The sequence below is a fragment of the Stegodyphus dumicola genome, chromosome 6, assembly GCF_044657685.1.
Source record: "Stegodyphus dumicola isolate Sdum_Otavi_A_Nest chromosome 6, ASM4465768v1".
In the NCBI taxonomy this organism is placed as follows: domain Eukaryota; kingdom Metazoa; phylum Arthropoda; class Arachnida; order Araneae; family Eresidae; genus Stegodyphus; species Stegodyphus dumicola.
Genome location: NC_140773.1, coordinates 141,307,919 through 141,327,616, shown reverse-complemented (window position 1 = coordinate 141,327,616; position 19,698 = coordinate 141,307,919). Strand labels below are relative to the sequence as shown.

Sequence of the window (19,698 nt, the reverse complement as noted above, 5' to 3'; positions counted from 1 at the left end):
CGCATCTGTGATTGAAATGAGCTAAATTATTAAATCTGACTGAATAAAACTTTGATTTGATTCCTACTATTGCAGTCGTGGGATCAGTACTTAAATTGACATATTTTTCCATGAAATATAGTTCATATCAAACTATTCACTGAGCAGATTTAGACCAAACCTCCAGTACCGTCGCCCCATAGTTAGCACTTTGCGGTTACTATTTCGCGGCTCATTGGTAGGGAAGGGCTAGTTTTCAATGATTTTAGCAAGTGGAGCTCTCCCAATAATAAACAGTCTGCAAATGAAAATAATTAGAAATTAATTATTAATTTGAATGCAAAATTATTAATTTGAATTATTAATTTGAAGCTTCTTCATGAAATATAAACAAAGTCTTTGAGTTTTTTGAATATATATATGTAAATATTTGCTCGTCTTTTACCAGCGTACCGAATTATTTTTCAGGAAGTTCTGAGACTTTATCCTCCAGTACCTATCTTTCCACTGAAATTTAAAGAAAATAAGGAAATAGGTGGGTATTTAGTTCATTGTTTGATAATATTATTAATTAATTGTACGAAGTAAAGAAAGTATTGTAATCGAGGAAACTTTCTGTTGTCAGATTTCAACTTGAATATCTATTTTGACGCATCCCAAATCCATTTTGATTACTTTTTATGTAGTGTATGAATGTATGGGCAGATTCATAAACATATTGTAAAATGGATTCAAAGGAGAATTTTTTGAGATATCTGTACGTACGTTAGTACGTATGTATCTAGAATAACTACAAAATGATTAGCCGTAGAACGATGAAATTTTGCATATGGGTCTTTTATGGCATCTAGCTGTGGTACCTCCCATCTTTATTCCAATCGGTAATATACCAATATATATATATATTTAAATAATATTGTAGATTAGTTCGCAGCAATAATTAATCATTTATTTGTAATTCAATTTCATTTAAAATTTAATTTAAATTTGCTTTTTACTACACACCCTTTAGTAGATCTAGAAAAGCAAAGAGTTTCTTATGGAAGAGTATTGTAATTGATTTCGATGTATTCTACTCATGAACTCATGACGACATTATATCGGAGTTAATTGAATTCCTCTTTATTTATGTTCTATTTTGATTTTTCTTCTTTTAGTTTATTTTTGTTTTTTTTTAACATTTAAAAAATTCTAATTGTACATATATAAGATTTTTTTTTAATTTGTTTATTTATTTGCTTGTTTATTTGAATTTCAATTTTTGGTCTTTATGAAAAACTGGTTCTAAATTTTTTCTTTATATATATATATTTCTTTATATATATATATATATATAATTTATTTCCTAAACAGTATTGATTAATTGATTATATTATCTCCTAAGTTTAATTAAAGTCGAATTATTTTAAAAGAGTGAATCCATATTGGTAAGTTATATATTGAAAGATGTTTTGAAGTAATTTGAAAGCAAAATGTTATATATATATATATATATAAATATATATGAATTATTTGACGACTTAACCGTACGTAAATAAAAGCACTATTAAAAAAAATCTGTTGTGGATAACACATAATTTGACCTATTGAATTAACGTTTTGCAGGTCGATCTATTCAAACACAGTAAACCGATCCTTCAAGGAAAATTGGAAATGACATTAAATATTGCAAAATTTGAAATTAAATATTCCGGTCAATTTTTGTCATACGGGTTTCAAACTTCTTATGATTTTATCATTTTCTTAACGAGCATAAAAGTTTCCCGGGAGAAGGCATTAAAAATTGGATTTCGTTATTTGTTCAAAATGATTTTTTAAAATTTGACATAAATATTACTTTATTTAAAACACTTTGTAATTGGAAGTATATGACTACAACCAACCATTGCGAAAATAAAGGCCTGATAGGGATTTTTAAGCCTTCTAAGATATATATATATATCTCAGTATAGATTAACCTCAGAAGCAACCGAATGTAGGTAAAATTGAGTAGCCTTCAATTAGGCATTTAAAACTCTTATAATTGTAGTAGTTCAATTAATTGTTTAAAATCTCAGGATTTCATTTGAAATGCATTTCTCTTTTCAGGCAACTATATTATTCCAAAAGATGTCACATGCGTAATATTTCCATACATGCTGCACAGAAATCCTGAAAGTTTTCCAAATCCAGAGGTTTTTGATCCAGAAAGATTTTCTCCTGAGAATTGTAGTACAAGACATCCGTATTCTTATCTTCCTTTTTCTATGGGTGAAAGAAACTGCATAGGTAAATTTTAATTACTGTTGCTGATTCTTAATTTTATGTAGAGTCGAAAGAGCATATTTAACAAAATACATATCATAGAGAAAAACAATATTTCTGTAAATTATTTTTTACGTAGTGCCTTCATTTTACGATACAGTTTTCCCAACGTTTTAATAGTTTCCCATTCTGTTCTCGGTGAATGAAGCCAGACTGATATCTAACTACTTTCTCGCAAATTATTTCATTAAAAGGTTCAAAACATGGGAAACTCCAGCACCCCAATAATTGTGGGTAATACATTCCACGGCAGAGAACTGAATTTGGCTCACAAGGAGGTTTTATGTAAGCCAAACGCACTCTTCTCCATTTTCGCGTCCACTCCGTTTCTGTCCGCTCTTCTTCCACTTCATATTTTGCATGCTTTAATTCTGGGATGTAATGATGCACTCGTCATATCAAAAGTTAGGATTTTATACAAGGAAGCCCTCTCTACTTCAGAACGAGTTTCAAGCAATTAAAAAATACGAGCTAAATGTAAGTAAGTATTTTTTGCAAAACATTTACGGTCTAATGCTTCACCACACCATCATTCTTCACCACGAATTGTAACTTTCCCTAACTGGGTTTTCAATCTCCAGAAAATTTTTCCTGCTTTCAAATTTTCGAGGATAAGGAACTGTATTACTATGTGACGCTCAATAAACATGGGCAAATTCTTACGGGATAATCTGGCCAATTTGGTTTCCTTACGTTAAGTAACCCAACCTCACAGCCCCAGTTGCCCAATCACACAAAAGTACCCTTTTTGACGCTCATCCAATAAGGCTCCTTCATATTTGATCGCCCAGATATTTAAATTTCTTTAAGCATATGTTCGGATGCATGATGCATAAGTTCACATCGGTATCGCAATAGAAAGAGGCACTTTAACAATTACCAAGTTTTCTCCAATAGTACTTTCTGCTACTTTAAATTTAGCAGAGTTTGCCGCACTTAAAGCAATCACTTTGAAAATACTTTATCATTGAATTTCCTCTACAACTTACTATTAGTATTATATGAAATATGATATGTTCCTTGTGAAAAAAGTAAATCAAATTTATATGAAGCTTTTACCATATAGTTTAAAGAATTTGAAAAATAAAATACAAATACAATTGAGTACTGCGAAATACAAGATTAAAAAAAGCTGTCAAAGATTCAGCTGTATAAGAGTAGTACTTCGATCTTCATTACCCGAAACTAGAGGTGGATAAAGCCGCACTTTTAAGGGATCAGATCGGAGCCTTTCGTTCACTGGAGTGAATCAGTTCTTTTTAACGATTCACCGCTTACTAGCAATAACCTTAATGAATGCGTTCGGAACAGGCATGGATAACGAACGGTGTGCAAAGATGAACTGGTTGGTATGAACTGAACTTACAAGTATTTGGCGGTCTTGACCACTGGTCTGAAAACTGGTGAAACGAGAAGCTAGACTCCGCGCTGTAACATGATGTAACTAGCCAATTAAATTAGAGTTCTCGGTGACATCAGATTGTTGGCGTTGTCTTCTGTTACGTGATGCGATGGTCCTTTCGCGTTTTTAAATATTGACTATCTGACAGTTCTATGTTTTGGTAGTGATTGAATGAGTATGCCATATCTTCGGAAGAGCATGTGCTTTGCATGTACTGCGAAAAAAGTTTGAAAAATAGGGTAGAACCACGGAGTATGAACTTTAATACTCCGTGGGTGCAACTTAGAAAACATTTGCGCAACGTGCAGAAATTTCGAAGTGAGCTGAATCACATTAAATGCGAAGAAGGTTGTTTGAAAGCTTCTCTACATTAATGAATTATTGAGAGCATTTAGAGAATCTGCATAAGTATGAAAATATAAGCTTAGATTTGTCATTCCTATCAAAACAAGGTTTGTTAATCCGTACCGTACATTTATTTGAATGCACAATAGAAGCATTACTTTAATTTGTTTTCTCATTTTAAGGAAAATAAAATTACTGAAAAAACGCCATGGAGAAAAAGCAGAAAGAATTAAACAAGGAATGGGATCCCTGGAATTAACAAAACCGCTCACTCCCTGGACTGATTACTTTCAACTGTACTTTTGAGATTACCTAAAAACCTTTTTACATAGAATAACAACAAAATTCTGGAATCAAAAAATACTGAAAGTTAAAAAATAATGAAAACTGAATTCACTTTTGTTAAAGATTACCTTATTTTATTACTATAATTGATATTTTGTTACTACTACAAAACACAGTCTAAAAATACATTTTTAGATTGGAGGCAGATCTCAAAGAACAGGAAATTGTCAGCTGACAACGCCGGAATTTTCCTTTTTTTTATCTGATGTGACAAAATATCGCTCGAGTTTCATATATTCAGTAGGATCCACATTTTGTTCTGCAACATTGAAAAATGCATTAGATGGAAAATTTTATGTTTATAAATAGTTACTAATTCTAAAGAAGATTAAAGAGAGTCCGCAGCTCTTAATTATAAGAATTTAGTAAAATAAGTAAATAAATAAAAATATAATTTATTATTTTACATAAATATATCAGTAATCTTGTTTTAAAAAGGAAATACCTAATATACAAAGCTATACTATAACGCAGTATTCTAAGAATCGAAAAAATTCTCAAAGGAACAGCTCCGAGGAAGCGAAAACAACAATTTATCAAGACTCTGCAGGAGCCATATTGGAAACAGCGAATAATGAAGACTCGATCTGAATGAGATCCGAAATTAGAGCAGGAGGAATGAAAGTGCGAATAACCAGGATTCCGAAGGACCCAGATCTTCAATTACTATATGAGCGCCTGAACGCTGACAGCTTGGAATCAGAGAAACTAGTTCGTATAATCTACATATTTTAAACAGATCCTCGCGCTGCTAGATGGGGGAAAATTACATCCATTAACGAACAAATTTGATTATTTTCGCTGAAATGCGTCGGTTTATTTAATGTTTTGTTTCTTATATACTATATGGAACACAAGCAAGCCAAAAGCAAACATGTATACACACATAATACACGTACACACATAAAAAATAGCCCAAGACGTTTCTGGTATATAGTAAAGGAAAGACTGCTATTCTTTACATTAAGAGGAATCAAAGTTTTGGTACGCTTCATAACAAAAGTTCTCGGTGAACTGTTAAAAAATTCCCGTTCCATTTTCACCGGAGCGTTTATCATTTGTTCTCCAAAGTGAATTAATTTTTTGAATCGGTTCCGGAGCGGATCGTTCATCTCTACTCGAAACCCCTCCTTTGGTTGCGATACAACTGTGCAATTCAGAATTATACCATCAGGGAACCCACACATTAACGGAACGGGAGCACTGCAAGTGACCCATTTGTAATTATGGACATGCTGATTTATATCTGCTCCTGCATGCAGCGGTCTATTTTTTGGGGAATGCCCGACTGCAAACAGCAAAGAGTATGTGTGAAATTTTGTCGTTTTTTTGTGATTAATGACACTTGTCTAACCTCCTCTGAACATGCCCATGAAATTCATTATGGCAACTAGTACACGATTACGCTTGTCGTTGGAAAGAGCCTTGGGCATTGGTGACAGCTCGATTTTGCCCAGTTTCACTCCATTTTTGAGGTAACGCATATCAGGAGTGGTTCCGAGGGTCTCCCACTCCTACCACCAAAACACAAGAGAGTACTTTCGGCTCGCTATATATTTAGAGTGTCCCCATGCCACAAATATACTATACATTTACAAACATCCATGTCTTCTCCAGAATTCGAACCCGCTCCCTTCGGTACGGTAATTAGAGTCGCTAACCATTACCCTATTTGGGTGGCATATTTCTTTCTTGTTGAAAAAATCGTTGTACATGGTCAGACCTTATTGTACTGTTGTTGGAGCTGAAATTACAGATGCAGAATATTCAACAACGTTATATCTGTTGTGAGCTTAATGACTCTAAACTTTGGACTTAGTTAGATTATGAACTTGCTTTTATTCACGTTACGTAGGACAACACAAAGAAAACATTTCTTGTAGATAGCACTTCTTCATCTCTGTTCCTGGTTTCAAATAATTGATGCTTTTTTGATGCAGCAGAATAAAAAGATAAAACTGTTGAGGAATTAATATATTGTAAGGAACTTAAGTTTTACTAACGTTTATTTTATTTTCAATCTTTACTATCACTTCTTATTTTCTACTTCCGGCCAGAATTAAAAGCTTTAACTTATTTATGCAAATTTGTCTTGCGAACGCCAAGTACTTAAGTTGTGGCATTTTGCAAAGCAAGAGAGAGGAAGGAGCTATTAAAAGCAGGCCGCTAGCCATAGCAGTTTTACTCGGTTGCTGGTTGCCTTCAAGGCCAGAGGTTTAATCCTCTTGATAATTTTAAACGTATCGTAGTGTTAACAATTCTCTGTACTACATACGGCCTTTCTGTTAATATACGGCCAATCTTCAAGTAGACACTTGTTTATTAATCCAAAGTTAGTTTAGTTAGAATTTAGTTAATATTTTTATATTCTTACGTTCAGACCACAAGTGGTTGGTCTCTGTATTCCGGAGTCCGGAAATCATTGTAAAGAGAGAAAAATAAAGGGTTTCGTATACCCTTCCTGTGTATCTTGTCTACTTCCCACATTTATTGAACATAGCTTTAGTAAGCTCCCTGTTCCGAGTCAGGTCATTTAATGTTCCCAAAGCAAGTAAGGAGAAACACTGAACCTGATAGTGGCGCCCGACGAAGAAGAATAACCATGGCCGAGTTTCAAGAAGAACCTGTGCTGCCTGGAGAAACGGCTCAGAATCCAGAAATACCAGCTGCCGCCCTGGAAGGATTTGGTTACATCGTCCAGGCCATGCGCGCATCGATGAAACCAGAAGCAACATTTAATGGAAACTAACCGGTAACCAGTTTTTTTGGAAAAATTCGAGGACCACTTCATGATGTATCCCGTGCATGAGTTCCAGAAAGTCACCTTAGCTACAAGCGGTTTGAGGGGCCAAGCGCTTAATTGGTTCAAATGTATAGGCAGAAGTCTCTTGGGTCAAGCGGGAAGTCCCACCTATACTTACGAAAATTTCAAGACTGCCTTAGTAAAAGCCTTCCCTGTCGAAAAAGGATCGTGCGAAATTAGAAACGGAACTTTTCAGCATATACCAGAAGCGAATTGAAAATCTCTCAAGCTTTATTTTAAGAAAAATTCACGTCTTCAAACTCTTGTATGGAAACCGTCCGGATCCTGAGATAATTCAAGTGATTTTGCCGAGGTTACTTCCACAAGTACAAGACTTTATTGAATTAAGGAATCCGACTACACTGGAAAAGTTATTTGAGCTAGCAATCCAGTTTGAAAGTAGAAGAACGGCGGACATTGAAAGAAGACGCCAGTATGAACAACGAAACCAATTTGGTGCGCCAAGACCACAGCAAAGTCAAGAACACGGCTACGGAAGCAAAGCGAATCAGTGGGCAAGGAAACCCGAGTTTCCAAAAAATACCGGCGAACGTCGAAAGTTGAATAGTAATCCAGGAAAAAAGTCTGAAGGCCAGTGAGAAGTAAAGCATGGAAAGGATAAAACAAGATTTAAACTAAAACGGATTTCTGCTGACGGGAGGGTGCGGAAATCCGAATGCCAAGAAAACCCCTTTTCCTTCAAGTTAAATACAGTGATGGTGAAACATTTGACTCTTCCAAAGATTGAAGTGTTGGTGAATAACATCCCAGCCACCGCACTCCCGGATACAGGCGCGCAGTGTTCCTGTGTGGCAGAAGATTTTTTTAGGAAGTATTTTCGGAAATACCGCATATATAATTCGGATAATACGACAGTGTTAGCTGCGCAAGGAAAAAGATGCAAGTGCATAGGTAAATTACTGCTATACGTTCGCATCAAGGACGAACAAGTAAAGATTATGTTTTTTATAGTAAAGAATTTGCAAGCACATATCATCTTAGGGATAGATTTTCCTTCAGAGGCAGAAGCAACGCTGGATTTTAACGAAGCGTCCCTTAAGCTGACGATGAAACCAGTTCGCGAAGAATAAACAGAACCACCAATGTTAATCCTTGACCACCTACCTAAGGAAGCGCAACAAAAAATTCGGCAAGTGGTAAGTGAATTTGCTTCGTTATTTAGTGATATTCCAGGATTTACTCAAGTTACTAACCATAGTATCGACACCGGAGATTCACTGCCAGTTCGCCACAAAGCATACCGGTATGATAATAATAAAGAAAAAATTATAGAATGGCACATTAGCGATATGCTACGTAAAAAGATCATAACGCCCATCTCAAGTAGTTATGCTAGACCGGTGGTTTTATGTACGAAAAACAATGACTATCCATTAACACATCCAAAAAGGTGGCGTTTTGCGATTGACTATCGTAAATTAAACTCCATAACTAAATATCCGGTATATCCGTTACCTATTATTGAAGAAATTCTAAGGAACATAACTTCTACCAAATACATGACGACTTTAGACTTAACGACTGGTTATTTTCAAATAGGGGTTAGACCGGAAGATGTGCCTAAGATTGCTTTTATAACCAAGTCTGGCACTTATGCATTCCTGCGTATGCCGTTTGGCCTTTCAGGGGCACCAGCAACATTTCAGCGATGTATGGACATTGTGCTAAGGCCTGTTCGTGGAAAGTCCACATTTATCTATTTAGACGATATAATTATTACTAGTGATAATCTGGACCAACATGTACAGGATTTAAGACAGGTGTTTTCATTATTAAATGAGGCCGGTCTAAAAGTTAATGTCGAAAAGTGCAAATTTGCAGCCCCTGAATTAAAATACTTAGGTTACAAAATATCTCAGAAAGGAATCGAGACAGACGAATCAAAAATAATCGCTGTGCAAAGGTATCCGCCGCCAAATACGGCGAAGAAGCACTCTTCTTTCTAGGACTTTGTTCATGTTATAGGTCCTTTAAAAAAGATTTTGCAGCTATTGCTGAACCATTGTTAAAATTAAAAAGGAAAAACGCAAGATTCTCGTGGACGGCCGAAGCCAATAGTGCTTTCGAAAAATAAAAGCAAGCATTAACGCAAGCCCCTGTTTTGAAATTTCCTGAAAAGGATGAGAATTTAGAAATTTCAGCGGATGCTTCGGATTATGCGGTAGGAGCGATACTTTTGCAAAATCAGCAGCCCGTGGCATTTTTTAGTCGAACTTTAAATCAAACACAAAGAAATTATTCCGCGACTGAGAGAGAGGCACTTGCAGTTCTGTTAGCAGTACAAAAGCTCCGAGTCTATTTTGGAAGGGCGCCAATAACAGTGTATTCTGATCATGCGGCGGTAACTAGATTGTACTCAGGGAAAAACTTATCCCCAAGGTTAATAAGATGGGCACTCAAGTTACAAGAATATAATCTGGTAATCAATCACACCCCCGGAAAGGAAAATATCGTAGCAGATGCCCTATCCAGAATAAAAATAGATGAAGAAGGTAATACTGTAAAGGTGGCAATGCTCACAGCATGTACAATAAATTCCCGAGAAACTGTAATAACCGAACTGGGTAAGGATCCTGAGTTTAGAAACATTTATGAGTATTTAAAGGATCCTGAAAATTTTAGCCACCAAGATATTGTGGCGATAAGAAATAGGGCGGCCCATTACGAACTAATAGATGGTCTATTATTTTATACAAAAACTACAAATTCCAACAACGAATTTCGACCTGTTATCCCAGCTAGTCTTAGATTAAATATCCTGCAGGAGTTACACGACTGCCCTTTAGCTTCTCATGCTGGTATTCGAAAAACTATCCAACGCGTACGCGAAGCAGTCTATTTTCCTTAACTGCAAAAGTTAACAAGGGCGTATGTCCAGTCCTGCCCAACATGTCAAGCAGTTAATTATATTAATTTCCGCCCGGCCGGGTTTCTAAATAGCATTAAATCCGAATTTCCAAATGAAATAATTGGCATCGATTTACTGGGCCCTTTCCCAAAAAGTCAGTTAAATAAACGTCGGTATCTCCTTGTTATGGTTGATCATTTTAGTAAGTGGACCGAAATTGTTCCCTTAAAACGAGCCTCCGCGAAATTAGTTACTGATTCTATTTGAAATAAATATATTTTAAAATATGGGGCGCCCCTAAAAGTTATATCGGATAATGGTCCTGAATTTGTAAGTAATATATTTGAAGACATGTGCCAAAAACTGGGCATACGTCATTTAAAAATGGTCCCGTATCAGCCGCAATCAAATATAGCGGAACGGGTCAATAGAAATATAGTGAAAATTATCCGTAGTTATGTTAAAAATTTTCATAAAAGCTGGGATAACTATGTCAATGAATTAGCTTTCGCCCTTAGGACCGCAAAATATGATACAACGGGCAAAACTCCTGCTGAGTTATTTTTAGGCAGAAAGATTATAACGCTGTTAGATAAATTATTTTATGTTCAACAAAGAGCCACAGAATTTAAAATGGATGATATAGAAAAATTAATTAAAGAAGGAAAAAAGAACACTGAAGTAGCACAGAGAAAACAGAAACTTTATTACGATTTGAAGCGACGGGGAGTAACTTATAAAATAGGAGATGAAGTATTAAAAATTAAGCATTCACTTTCTTCAGCACCAGAAGATAAAACCGCCAAATTTTTTCGACGATTTGAAGGACCATATGTCATAGAAAAAATAACTCAGGCTGTAGTGGTATTAAAAGCCAGGAATGGTGAAACATGCTCCGCAAACATTGACCAGATAAAACCATTCTATGACCGTAATAAAATGCAAATATTTAAAGATCTTTTGCAGGATCCGGCACGGCAGGCACAAGCTCCAGAGGTGGAACAACGACAATCACAAGGGCAAGCCATTAGGAGGCAGGAGGAATTGAAAAGAAAGTTTCCCCGTTGGAAAATTGAAGATAACAAGAAAAAGAAGCCTTTCCACCGACCAGAAAAGAGAGCGCACGACCATCCCCAGAATGAAGAAGGGAGAATTACGACGAATGCAAAGAGAGCCAGGAGAAATAACGGCAACTATAACCCGGCTCCCAAACGGAAGATCTACCCATTGGACAGGAGTCTACGCAGCAAATGTCGACGAATTGAGGAAGGAACACCAGCTGCGGAGGCAAAGAAATAAGGAAAATTTGAACGTTTAGCAACGAGATCCAAGCAGGAACACGAAAGAAGTTTCCCGGTTCCGCCAAGACCAGCTGCCATCAAACGGCCAAGACCACAGGCAGAGGCGAAAAAGAAGGTCTTCAAGGGTGACCGAACTGGAAGGAAAAGAAAGCTCATAGAGGGCGAACTCGCACAAGAAGGAAGATAAACCAAACGCTAGTCTTTGCTACCTTCCAGGACTGGGCAGAAAAAGAATGTCCGAATATCACAAAGATAAGTAAAACTTTACGTTACTTTGCAACCTTAAGTTAATCTTTCATTCTTACTGCAAGTGGCAGAATTCAAGACGTTTTACCTCATGTGAGGTCTACCTTTATCGCCAAAAAGGCGAGAAATGAGTTGTTACCTATTTTGGTATTACGTTTTTCAATTACTCGTAAGTAAAATTAAAATTAATGTATAATAGGAATGTGTAAATACTTGAATATTGTAAAAGTTATTGTATAAAATTTTATTTAAAAGATTCTGGCAAGAAAGAAGTTTTAGTCTGAAAGACTTTTGAAATGTAGTATTTCAATGTAGAAGATTTGGCACTTGCTTGGAAAAGAATAGAAGTTAACAATGTACTACTAATGTATGTTTTAAAATGCGTAAAATTAACGGCATTTTAATATGTCCTTATATACAATGTGAACTGTTATTTTAAACTTTAAGAAATACTGTGATATGTTAAAAGTGACAGTAATGCTAAAAATTTTAACTTATTCGTGTGACTGTAAAAAGAGCCAAATTATTGTGAATATGTGTTAAAGGTTGAATGAATGTAGTTAGGCTCTCTGACGCTACACTTCAGAGTTAGCCACTTTCAGAATAGTACCTCAGGGTTTAGAGATGAAGATAAGGTGTGTTATGAGGTCTTGTTATGTTGAATTTTTAACACGTTAGTGTTTTGATTGCAGGCGGTAGCGTTGAACACTTGTACATAAACACATTCGTGTTTGGTGGTTTCTTTTACAATACATGTCAGAGAGCACGGGGAGAGATAATTAAATAAAGTCATGAATGAAATAAGAATGTTAGGAGAAATATAAATATTCATGTTACTTGCCATTTAATTGTGTAGCATTTCATTAAACTAGTTTTCCTTCCAGATCTCTGGAAGGAACCACATTTCAACTAAAAGCTCCTGTTTAGATGCAGTACAGATGAAAATTAATTGTCCATGGAGCTGATAATGTAAAAACAATTTTTTTTTAAATTTCTAGTTTCTAGTGAGGAATGTTTGTAAAAGATTGGCCTCGCGTTAGATTCTAGAGCTAAAAGTTTTCAACAAAGTCGTTTTAGACCTCAGTTTCAAACTAATTAACTCTGGCGGGAAGTATGTAAGGATCTTAAGTTTTACTAACGTTTATTTTATTTTAAATCTTTACTATCACTTCTTATTTTCTACTTCCGGCCAGAATTAAAAGCTTTAACTTATTTATGCAAATTTGTCTTGCGAACGCCAAGTACTTAAGTTGTGGCTTTTTGCCAAGCAAGAGAAAGGAAGGAGCTATTAGAAGCAGGCCGCTTGCCATAGCAGTTTTACTCGGTTGCTGGTTGCCTTCAAGGCCAGAGGTTTAATCCTCTTGATAATTTTAAACGTATCGTAGTGTTAACAATTCTCTGTACTACATACGGCCTTTCTGTTAATATACGGCCAATCTTCAAGTAGACACTTGTTTATTAATCCAAAGTTAATTTAGTTAGAATTTAGTTAATATTTTTATATTCTTACGTTCAGACCACAAGTGGTTGGTCTCTGTATTCCGGAGTCCGGAAATCATTGTAAAGAGAGAAAAATAAAGGGTTTCGTATACCCTTCCTGTGTATCTTGTCTACTTCCCACATTTATTGAACATAGCTTTAGTAAGCTCCCTGTTCCGAGTCAGGTCATTTAATGTTCCCAAAGCAAGTAAGGAGAAACACTGAACCTGATAATATTAACTAAATATTTAAATTCCTGCTAAAATCTTTATTTTTTTAGAGAATACTTGCTGTAATTTTCATTTCACTGCTCTTTTTGGAGCAATTAACGTCTTTGTCGTCTAATTGAGACTTTCGTCTTATGTGTGACGCTATTGAATAGCCATTCTCTTCACGTAATCTTCATCATTATAAACTAATTTTTTACATTATACTAGTAATTCTTCTACACAATGTTTACATACTGTCAGGTTATTAGATTATAAAATAATACTCAACAAGGCTCATTATTAGTCTCATAAAACATGCTAAAACAAGTTTAAATATCATAATACATAACAGCAGTAATTTTGAAAATTACTTCTCAAATAAATAGAGTTCATCAGTACGAACTTAAATGTTTACTTGATGACGCAAGAGAAAGCGTGTATGCTCAGTAGTGGATATGCTTCTGCGGTAATCTGAAGCTTTTAATCCATTTCGAATAAAACAACGATCGATCCACAATATTTTGGAAACTGTATTCAGCTATGCAGTATATAACAAGAAAATACTCATAAAAATGTGGTTTGAGGCGAGGTATTCATTCAAACTGACACTATTTCCAACTGACTGGCCACAAGAACGTGATAAAATTAACAACTTCTGTACGTGACTGAGTGACGAACTGTGAAACCCAAAAATTCAAGCTAATCTTTCCTGTTACCTGCTTCCAAAACAAATACCTAATGTCTCTACTGTGGCGCCCGAACTGAAAGAATGTTGCATGATGATTCTCCTCACCCAGGATTTGACGATTGGGTCTCCTAAAAACCCCAGACGCCCTTTAAAACGGGGAGTATATAAGGTATTTCTTCCGCCTTCTTAGCGTGCCTTCGTGGTGTAGTGGTTCTGCATGCTGAGCCGGTATTCTAGAGGTCCGTGGTTCGATTCCCGGCGAAGGCGGTTGCTCATTTTTCATCTTGCCTGCTTCCAAAAAATACCTAATGTCTCTACACAAGTATTGTTTGATATTTACAAAAGTTGTTCGAATAGATGACTGCCAACTGCTGTTCATGGCTCACAATAACGACACAGAGACTATCGCACATGTCACATGCTTCTGCGTCATAGACACTAATTACGGCAAAAAGATTTTTCAAAATGGGCCAATGTGTATTTTAAATGCTTGACCGAAAGAAATCGATGCATTTCGTTAAACTATTTAACATTATTTTGTACTTGTCTACTGTAACAGCCTCGGCGAGAAAAATAATATGGCGCGTCCCTGCATCAGAGAACGAAAGGACTACCTATCTGCGCATGTGTGAGTAAAAGTTATCTATCTGTGAATATGCGTAATGCAAAGGCAGGTAACGACTTAAATTAAATATCATCGTAACTAACTGAAATAGCTCTGTAACTACCTAAGTCTAGTAGCATTTCAAATACAGTAAACTACCTAACTGGAATAGTATCTTTCTTAATCGCATTGTATCGATATAGATGTGTTTCGACGGAAAATACTCATTATGCTTACTATTTTCAATCTTCCATCAACTGCAAAGGAAGCAATAACTGATGTTTTAATAGCAGCAGTTCCTGAGCCCTGGTTACCAGAAATAGTCAGTAAAAATGAATTTTCTGATACGTCTGTGTATGTTTTTAATAAATTGTTACCAACTTGTATTAAATGAAATAATAAGTGGAATTTTACAATATATTTAATACAAAATAGAATTTTTCGCACGCTTATATAGGTCAGTGGTTCCAGGCTTACAGTGCCCGTGGACACTCACATAACAAAAACTTGACCACGAACTAAGTGAAATGACTCAGTCTAAGTGCATAGTAGAAAAATTCCAAATTTAACTTTGATGTCTTGAATTTTAAATGGTGATGGAAAAATGAATTATATTTTTATACTTAATTTATGTTTGATACTTTGTACTTATTGAAAATATAACTGTGTCTCTAAAATACAAAAACATGTTTTTTTTTATTTTTTTTTTTTACTTATGAGATTCGTGAAGTTGATGTGATGATATAAAATTATTTACTCTCGGCTCTATTTTTGCGAGTAACATTCATAAGTCCGTAAGAGCACAAAAGTAGGTTTCTGATTTTCGTGATGAGAGTCTTAACTGCGATAAACCCACATTCTGCTAAATGTGAAGTTCCATTTAAAAAATGTAGCATGTCTAACAATATAGATGGAACGGAAAATGAGTTATTTATGGATCACAGTAAGAATGATTTTGAAGATGAAACAGAATTCGAAATTCGATGATGTATATGACTATATAATGAATGATGACTATGATAAACTTCTCATATTATGCGATAAATGAAATTTTTCAAGTTCATAAGGTATGTCATTTCTTTTAAATAAGCAGAATTTAGGACACGTGTAAAGCTAATTTTTTTTTACGTTCATCTTTACCTTATTCTTAAATGTATCACTTTTATATCTGGCGCAGATGACGCACCCGTAAATTTCGATCTTAATTTTTTGTATTAAAAATGAGCCTGATACCGCGGAATATACGGTGATTAACGTGAATAGACGATCATCGAATGTTGTATAAAATCGATAGAAGCATACATTTCTAAATAACCAATGAACTTCCGTGTTCGGTATTAAAATAAACTTCATTCAGTGGAGAAATTTAACAACAAGAATCAGCATAATGTTTGTAAATTTTGCAGGACCAGTTTCGATGTTTTAAATACAGAATCATCTTCTTCAGCTGCCTAAGTGCAAATGAACGAGATTGGATATGGTGATAAGATAAGAATGACTGGAAAGTTGCCAACTACTGACGCCATCTATTGACGAAACAAGTAAACTAAAACATAAGTATTTTAAATGCTAGAGGTAAAGGTACATTGGAATTAGGGTAATTAACTAGAACAGAAAGATTTTTTAATCTAAAACGCCTCTTGAAAATCTAACTCACAAATAGAAGATGGTTTTGAATAGTTTTGGCTGCAAAAAAATGGAAAGTGTGATTTTTCTGGCCAACAGTACTGGGCAACATAGGATTTCTGTGTTTCCTTTTTCCTAACATATGTTTCATGCTCTTTAACGCAAAATTTTAAGGCTGTCTCAGATTTACCAATGTAAATTAAAATACCCTGGCAAGGAATTCCAGGAATTCATATTCGGAATGGGGTCTTTAAGTCTGGAACTGGAAAATTTACTGATAGAAGACGAAACGACAAAGTTAAATTTCTGTAAAATACGCTGTTTCTTGTTGTTTAGTTTCTCCAATAATCGTTATTCGGAATGTTATTTTAACCGAAACTTCATTTTTCAGATAAATAATAATCACAAATAATTTGAATAATCTGTCAAATTTCTTTTGATTTTATCCCTTTTGATTATAAGGTATTTTTTTTTGATTTTATTAGCTACTATAATCACATAACTTACCATTCAAGTATTGACCATGAACCATGGAAGTATTTACCAGTGTTTTTGGCGACTAAATGTTATCAATTTGCATTTACGTATTCGGTATCACTTATGTAAGGCATGCTAAAAAACCTCAATATCATCCGATCATTGCTGGAGCACAGTCTGTAGCAATGGAGAGAATATTACTCACGGGTATTACACCAAAAAATTTTTTAATTAAGTATTGTTTCACCTTTCATATCAGTTTCCCAAATATTTGATAAATAACAATGCTTAGAATATTTTCCCTTCTTTTGCAAATTCCACATAAGCTGCAGCTAAGCTTCCTTTCCTGGTAAATTTGACTCGTCAAGCTGTGTAGAGATTTCAGTTGTATTTAAGTATTCACGTAAAGAATTTTTGATGCACTGAGTAATTTCATCAATCTTTCGTTGTATCGTATTATCATTCAGTGGAATTCCTCTTATAATATCAATACTAATGTACGCAGACGGCGCATATTACTTCATTTACAGCTGGTAAAGTAAGTTCATTAATGAAATAGTAGAATACTCCTTCCTAATTTAAAAACAGTAAAGAAATGTTGCAAGAAACATGCTGTCTATCGTATTAGATGCTGTCAAAATGAAGGTGCTTCCCTTAGGAATCTTTATCATTTTTGTCAAATGTTCTTTAAGCTTCAGGATTCATCTGACGAAATTTATTTCACTTATTAACCAGGATATAGTACTTTAAGTAAAGTAGTATATCCTGGTTAAAACAAAGCCATATTTTAAATATTCAGCACTATGTTATCCGCGTTTTTTCTTTGGCTTATTCGTATTGTGAGCAGTAAAAAAGGGCAAAATTTGTTTATTTTACTCATGAAGTAAAAATTGATTCCAGTTTATTTATGACTATTTATTTTAAGCTGAATTATAATGAAAATGGGAGTAAATTATTTTATTTTATATTAAAAATATTAGCGGGCCCTTGAAATTGTTCACGCACCCCAAATTTATTTTAATTTGCCGAGAAACCCTCAGCGATGATAAGAACTGGGAGTCCGTAGGAACCACTCTGGGAACCACAGATTTATGTTATTATTAAATGGCTTACCTAATTGTATTAAATATAATAATTAATGTGATTAATATTAAATAATCTATATAATTAAATATGATGTACATAAAAATATGATGAACATTAAAGTTCTTTTGAATTATGTTATTATTTTAAATCAATGGCTAACATAATTGCATCAAATACGATAATTAATATATATATTAAATAAGTTCTGTTGAATTATGGTGTTATTTTAAATTAACTGCGGACAAAATTTTATCAAATACTATAATAAATAAAAATTAATTTTAATTTCCTTTTATATTCATATATTAAATAACTTCTGTAATATAGATAATGAATGAAGTGCCAATTTATCATTTACAGTAGTCAATTTCGTTTTGGAGGATGTTTACATTTGGCAACAAATCACACTCTTTTAATTGTGCCAGAGCCATTCACTTTCTTACCAAGATCGTTAAGGACAAGTATCCATTATTTCTTGTATAGATCCGTGATTAAAAAGACCTCATTTTCCACACACTTTATGGTTACTGTGTCTGCACGTTCACATTTAACATTCCACCACGCATTTTACTAAGAAATTTTTTTTTTATCTTTTTCATGTTCTGTCACCCCTTCATGTTGTGACTATCTTTCCTGTTACATCTTGCATGTTGGAGTAACTGAAATGTGTTATATCTATATTAAATTAAATAAAATTTTTAACAGTGAAATTTTCTCTGTCATTAATATTTTTCTATAAACATAATGCAATGCTTTTCACAACGCATCTAATTTCAAATAATTATAAACGCTATTTTTTATTTCAGGTAGCAGGTTTGCTATGATGGAGCTAAAGATTGTATTGAGCCACTTACTACGGTACTTTAAATTCACATCTTTGGATCCGAGAGATAAAATTAGCCCAAAGTTTGCAACTGTTTTATCGAATTCAGGTCCGTTGCGCATTCAGCTGGCGTCGCGGACGAGGACTTAACGAAGTGCTATCGCATCGTTTTTAAAATTACTTGATTTGTAAATTAAGACTGAAATTACTTGATTATTAATTTTGTTGAAATTGCTTTCAATATTTAAGCAGTCTCTTTCAAAAGGATCACGTGACAAATATGTTAGCAGATATTTAATTTAAATTTCTGTGTGTCTTTTGCAAAGAAATTTCTAGTTATTAAATCCTAACTTATCTTACTGAAGTGTTTTTGAATAGAAGAAAAGCATGGAGTAATACGCAAAACATCGATTGAAAAATATAACAATTATATGATTTGTGCAATTAACGTTTGACAAAAACTAAACCTTAGTGACATACAGATAATACTTCATGACTAGAAAATCTGTTTATAACTGTTAGCATCTGATTCCGCATAAAGTGAGTTATTTCCAGCTCCCATCATCTTTGTATATTTTGCGAACCACAGGGTGCTATGTTTTAAATTTGTGAGTTCTGTCGTAATTTACTTGTTATTTCTTAAATTTATATTTCTAATCATTCGAATTTGGATTTTGATGTAAACAAAGAATATATACTTCCCTTCAAATTAGAAGATAAAGGAAAGATATATACAACATTGCTTTTGTAATAACTCATAATATAATAGTTGTCATTGTTGTGTGTTCACAACATTTTTAAGTTGAACAACAAGAACAGTTAACAGCCGTTATTATTCACATAAATTTACTCTATTTTAATATAATTGTATATTTATTTTTTTATTGTTATTTATTTTTTATTTAATATTTTTTTTTAAATAATTGTAGCCGCCACAGGGTGCCCGCCGTGCCCAGCAAGGGATGCTGGACTAACTTTCGCGTTTCAGAAATATAATCTCCTAATAAAAAAGTTTTTCAACCCCTGAACTAAAATATTTATTCAGGGTACCTTAAACAAATTGATTATTATTACATGCCAAATAAATTTTGAGTTTAAGCATACCTACAAAT

At 34.2% G+C, this 19,698-nt stretch overlaps 1 protein-coding gene across 1 annotated transcript in view; it reads left to right on the top strand.

Moving 5' to 3' along the window:
- LOC118192212 (cytochrome P450 4c3-like) overlaps positions 1–19,160 on the top strand; it is a 60,086-nt gene extending 40,926 nt beyond the window's left edge. Inside the window, exons 8-10 of the mRNA XM_085819693.1 lie at positions 448–514; positions 2,068–2,247; positions 18,570–19,160. Of these exons, the coding sequence (XP_085675819.1) occupies positions 448–514; positions 2,068–2,247; positions 18,570–18,736 (414 nt within the window). The 3' untranslated portion in view covers positions 18,737–19,160. The remainder of the gene's footprint in view (positions 1–447; positions 515–2,067; positions 2,248–18,569) is intronic.
- Positions 19,161–19,698: the final 538 nt, after the last annotated feature.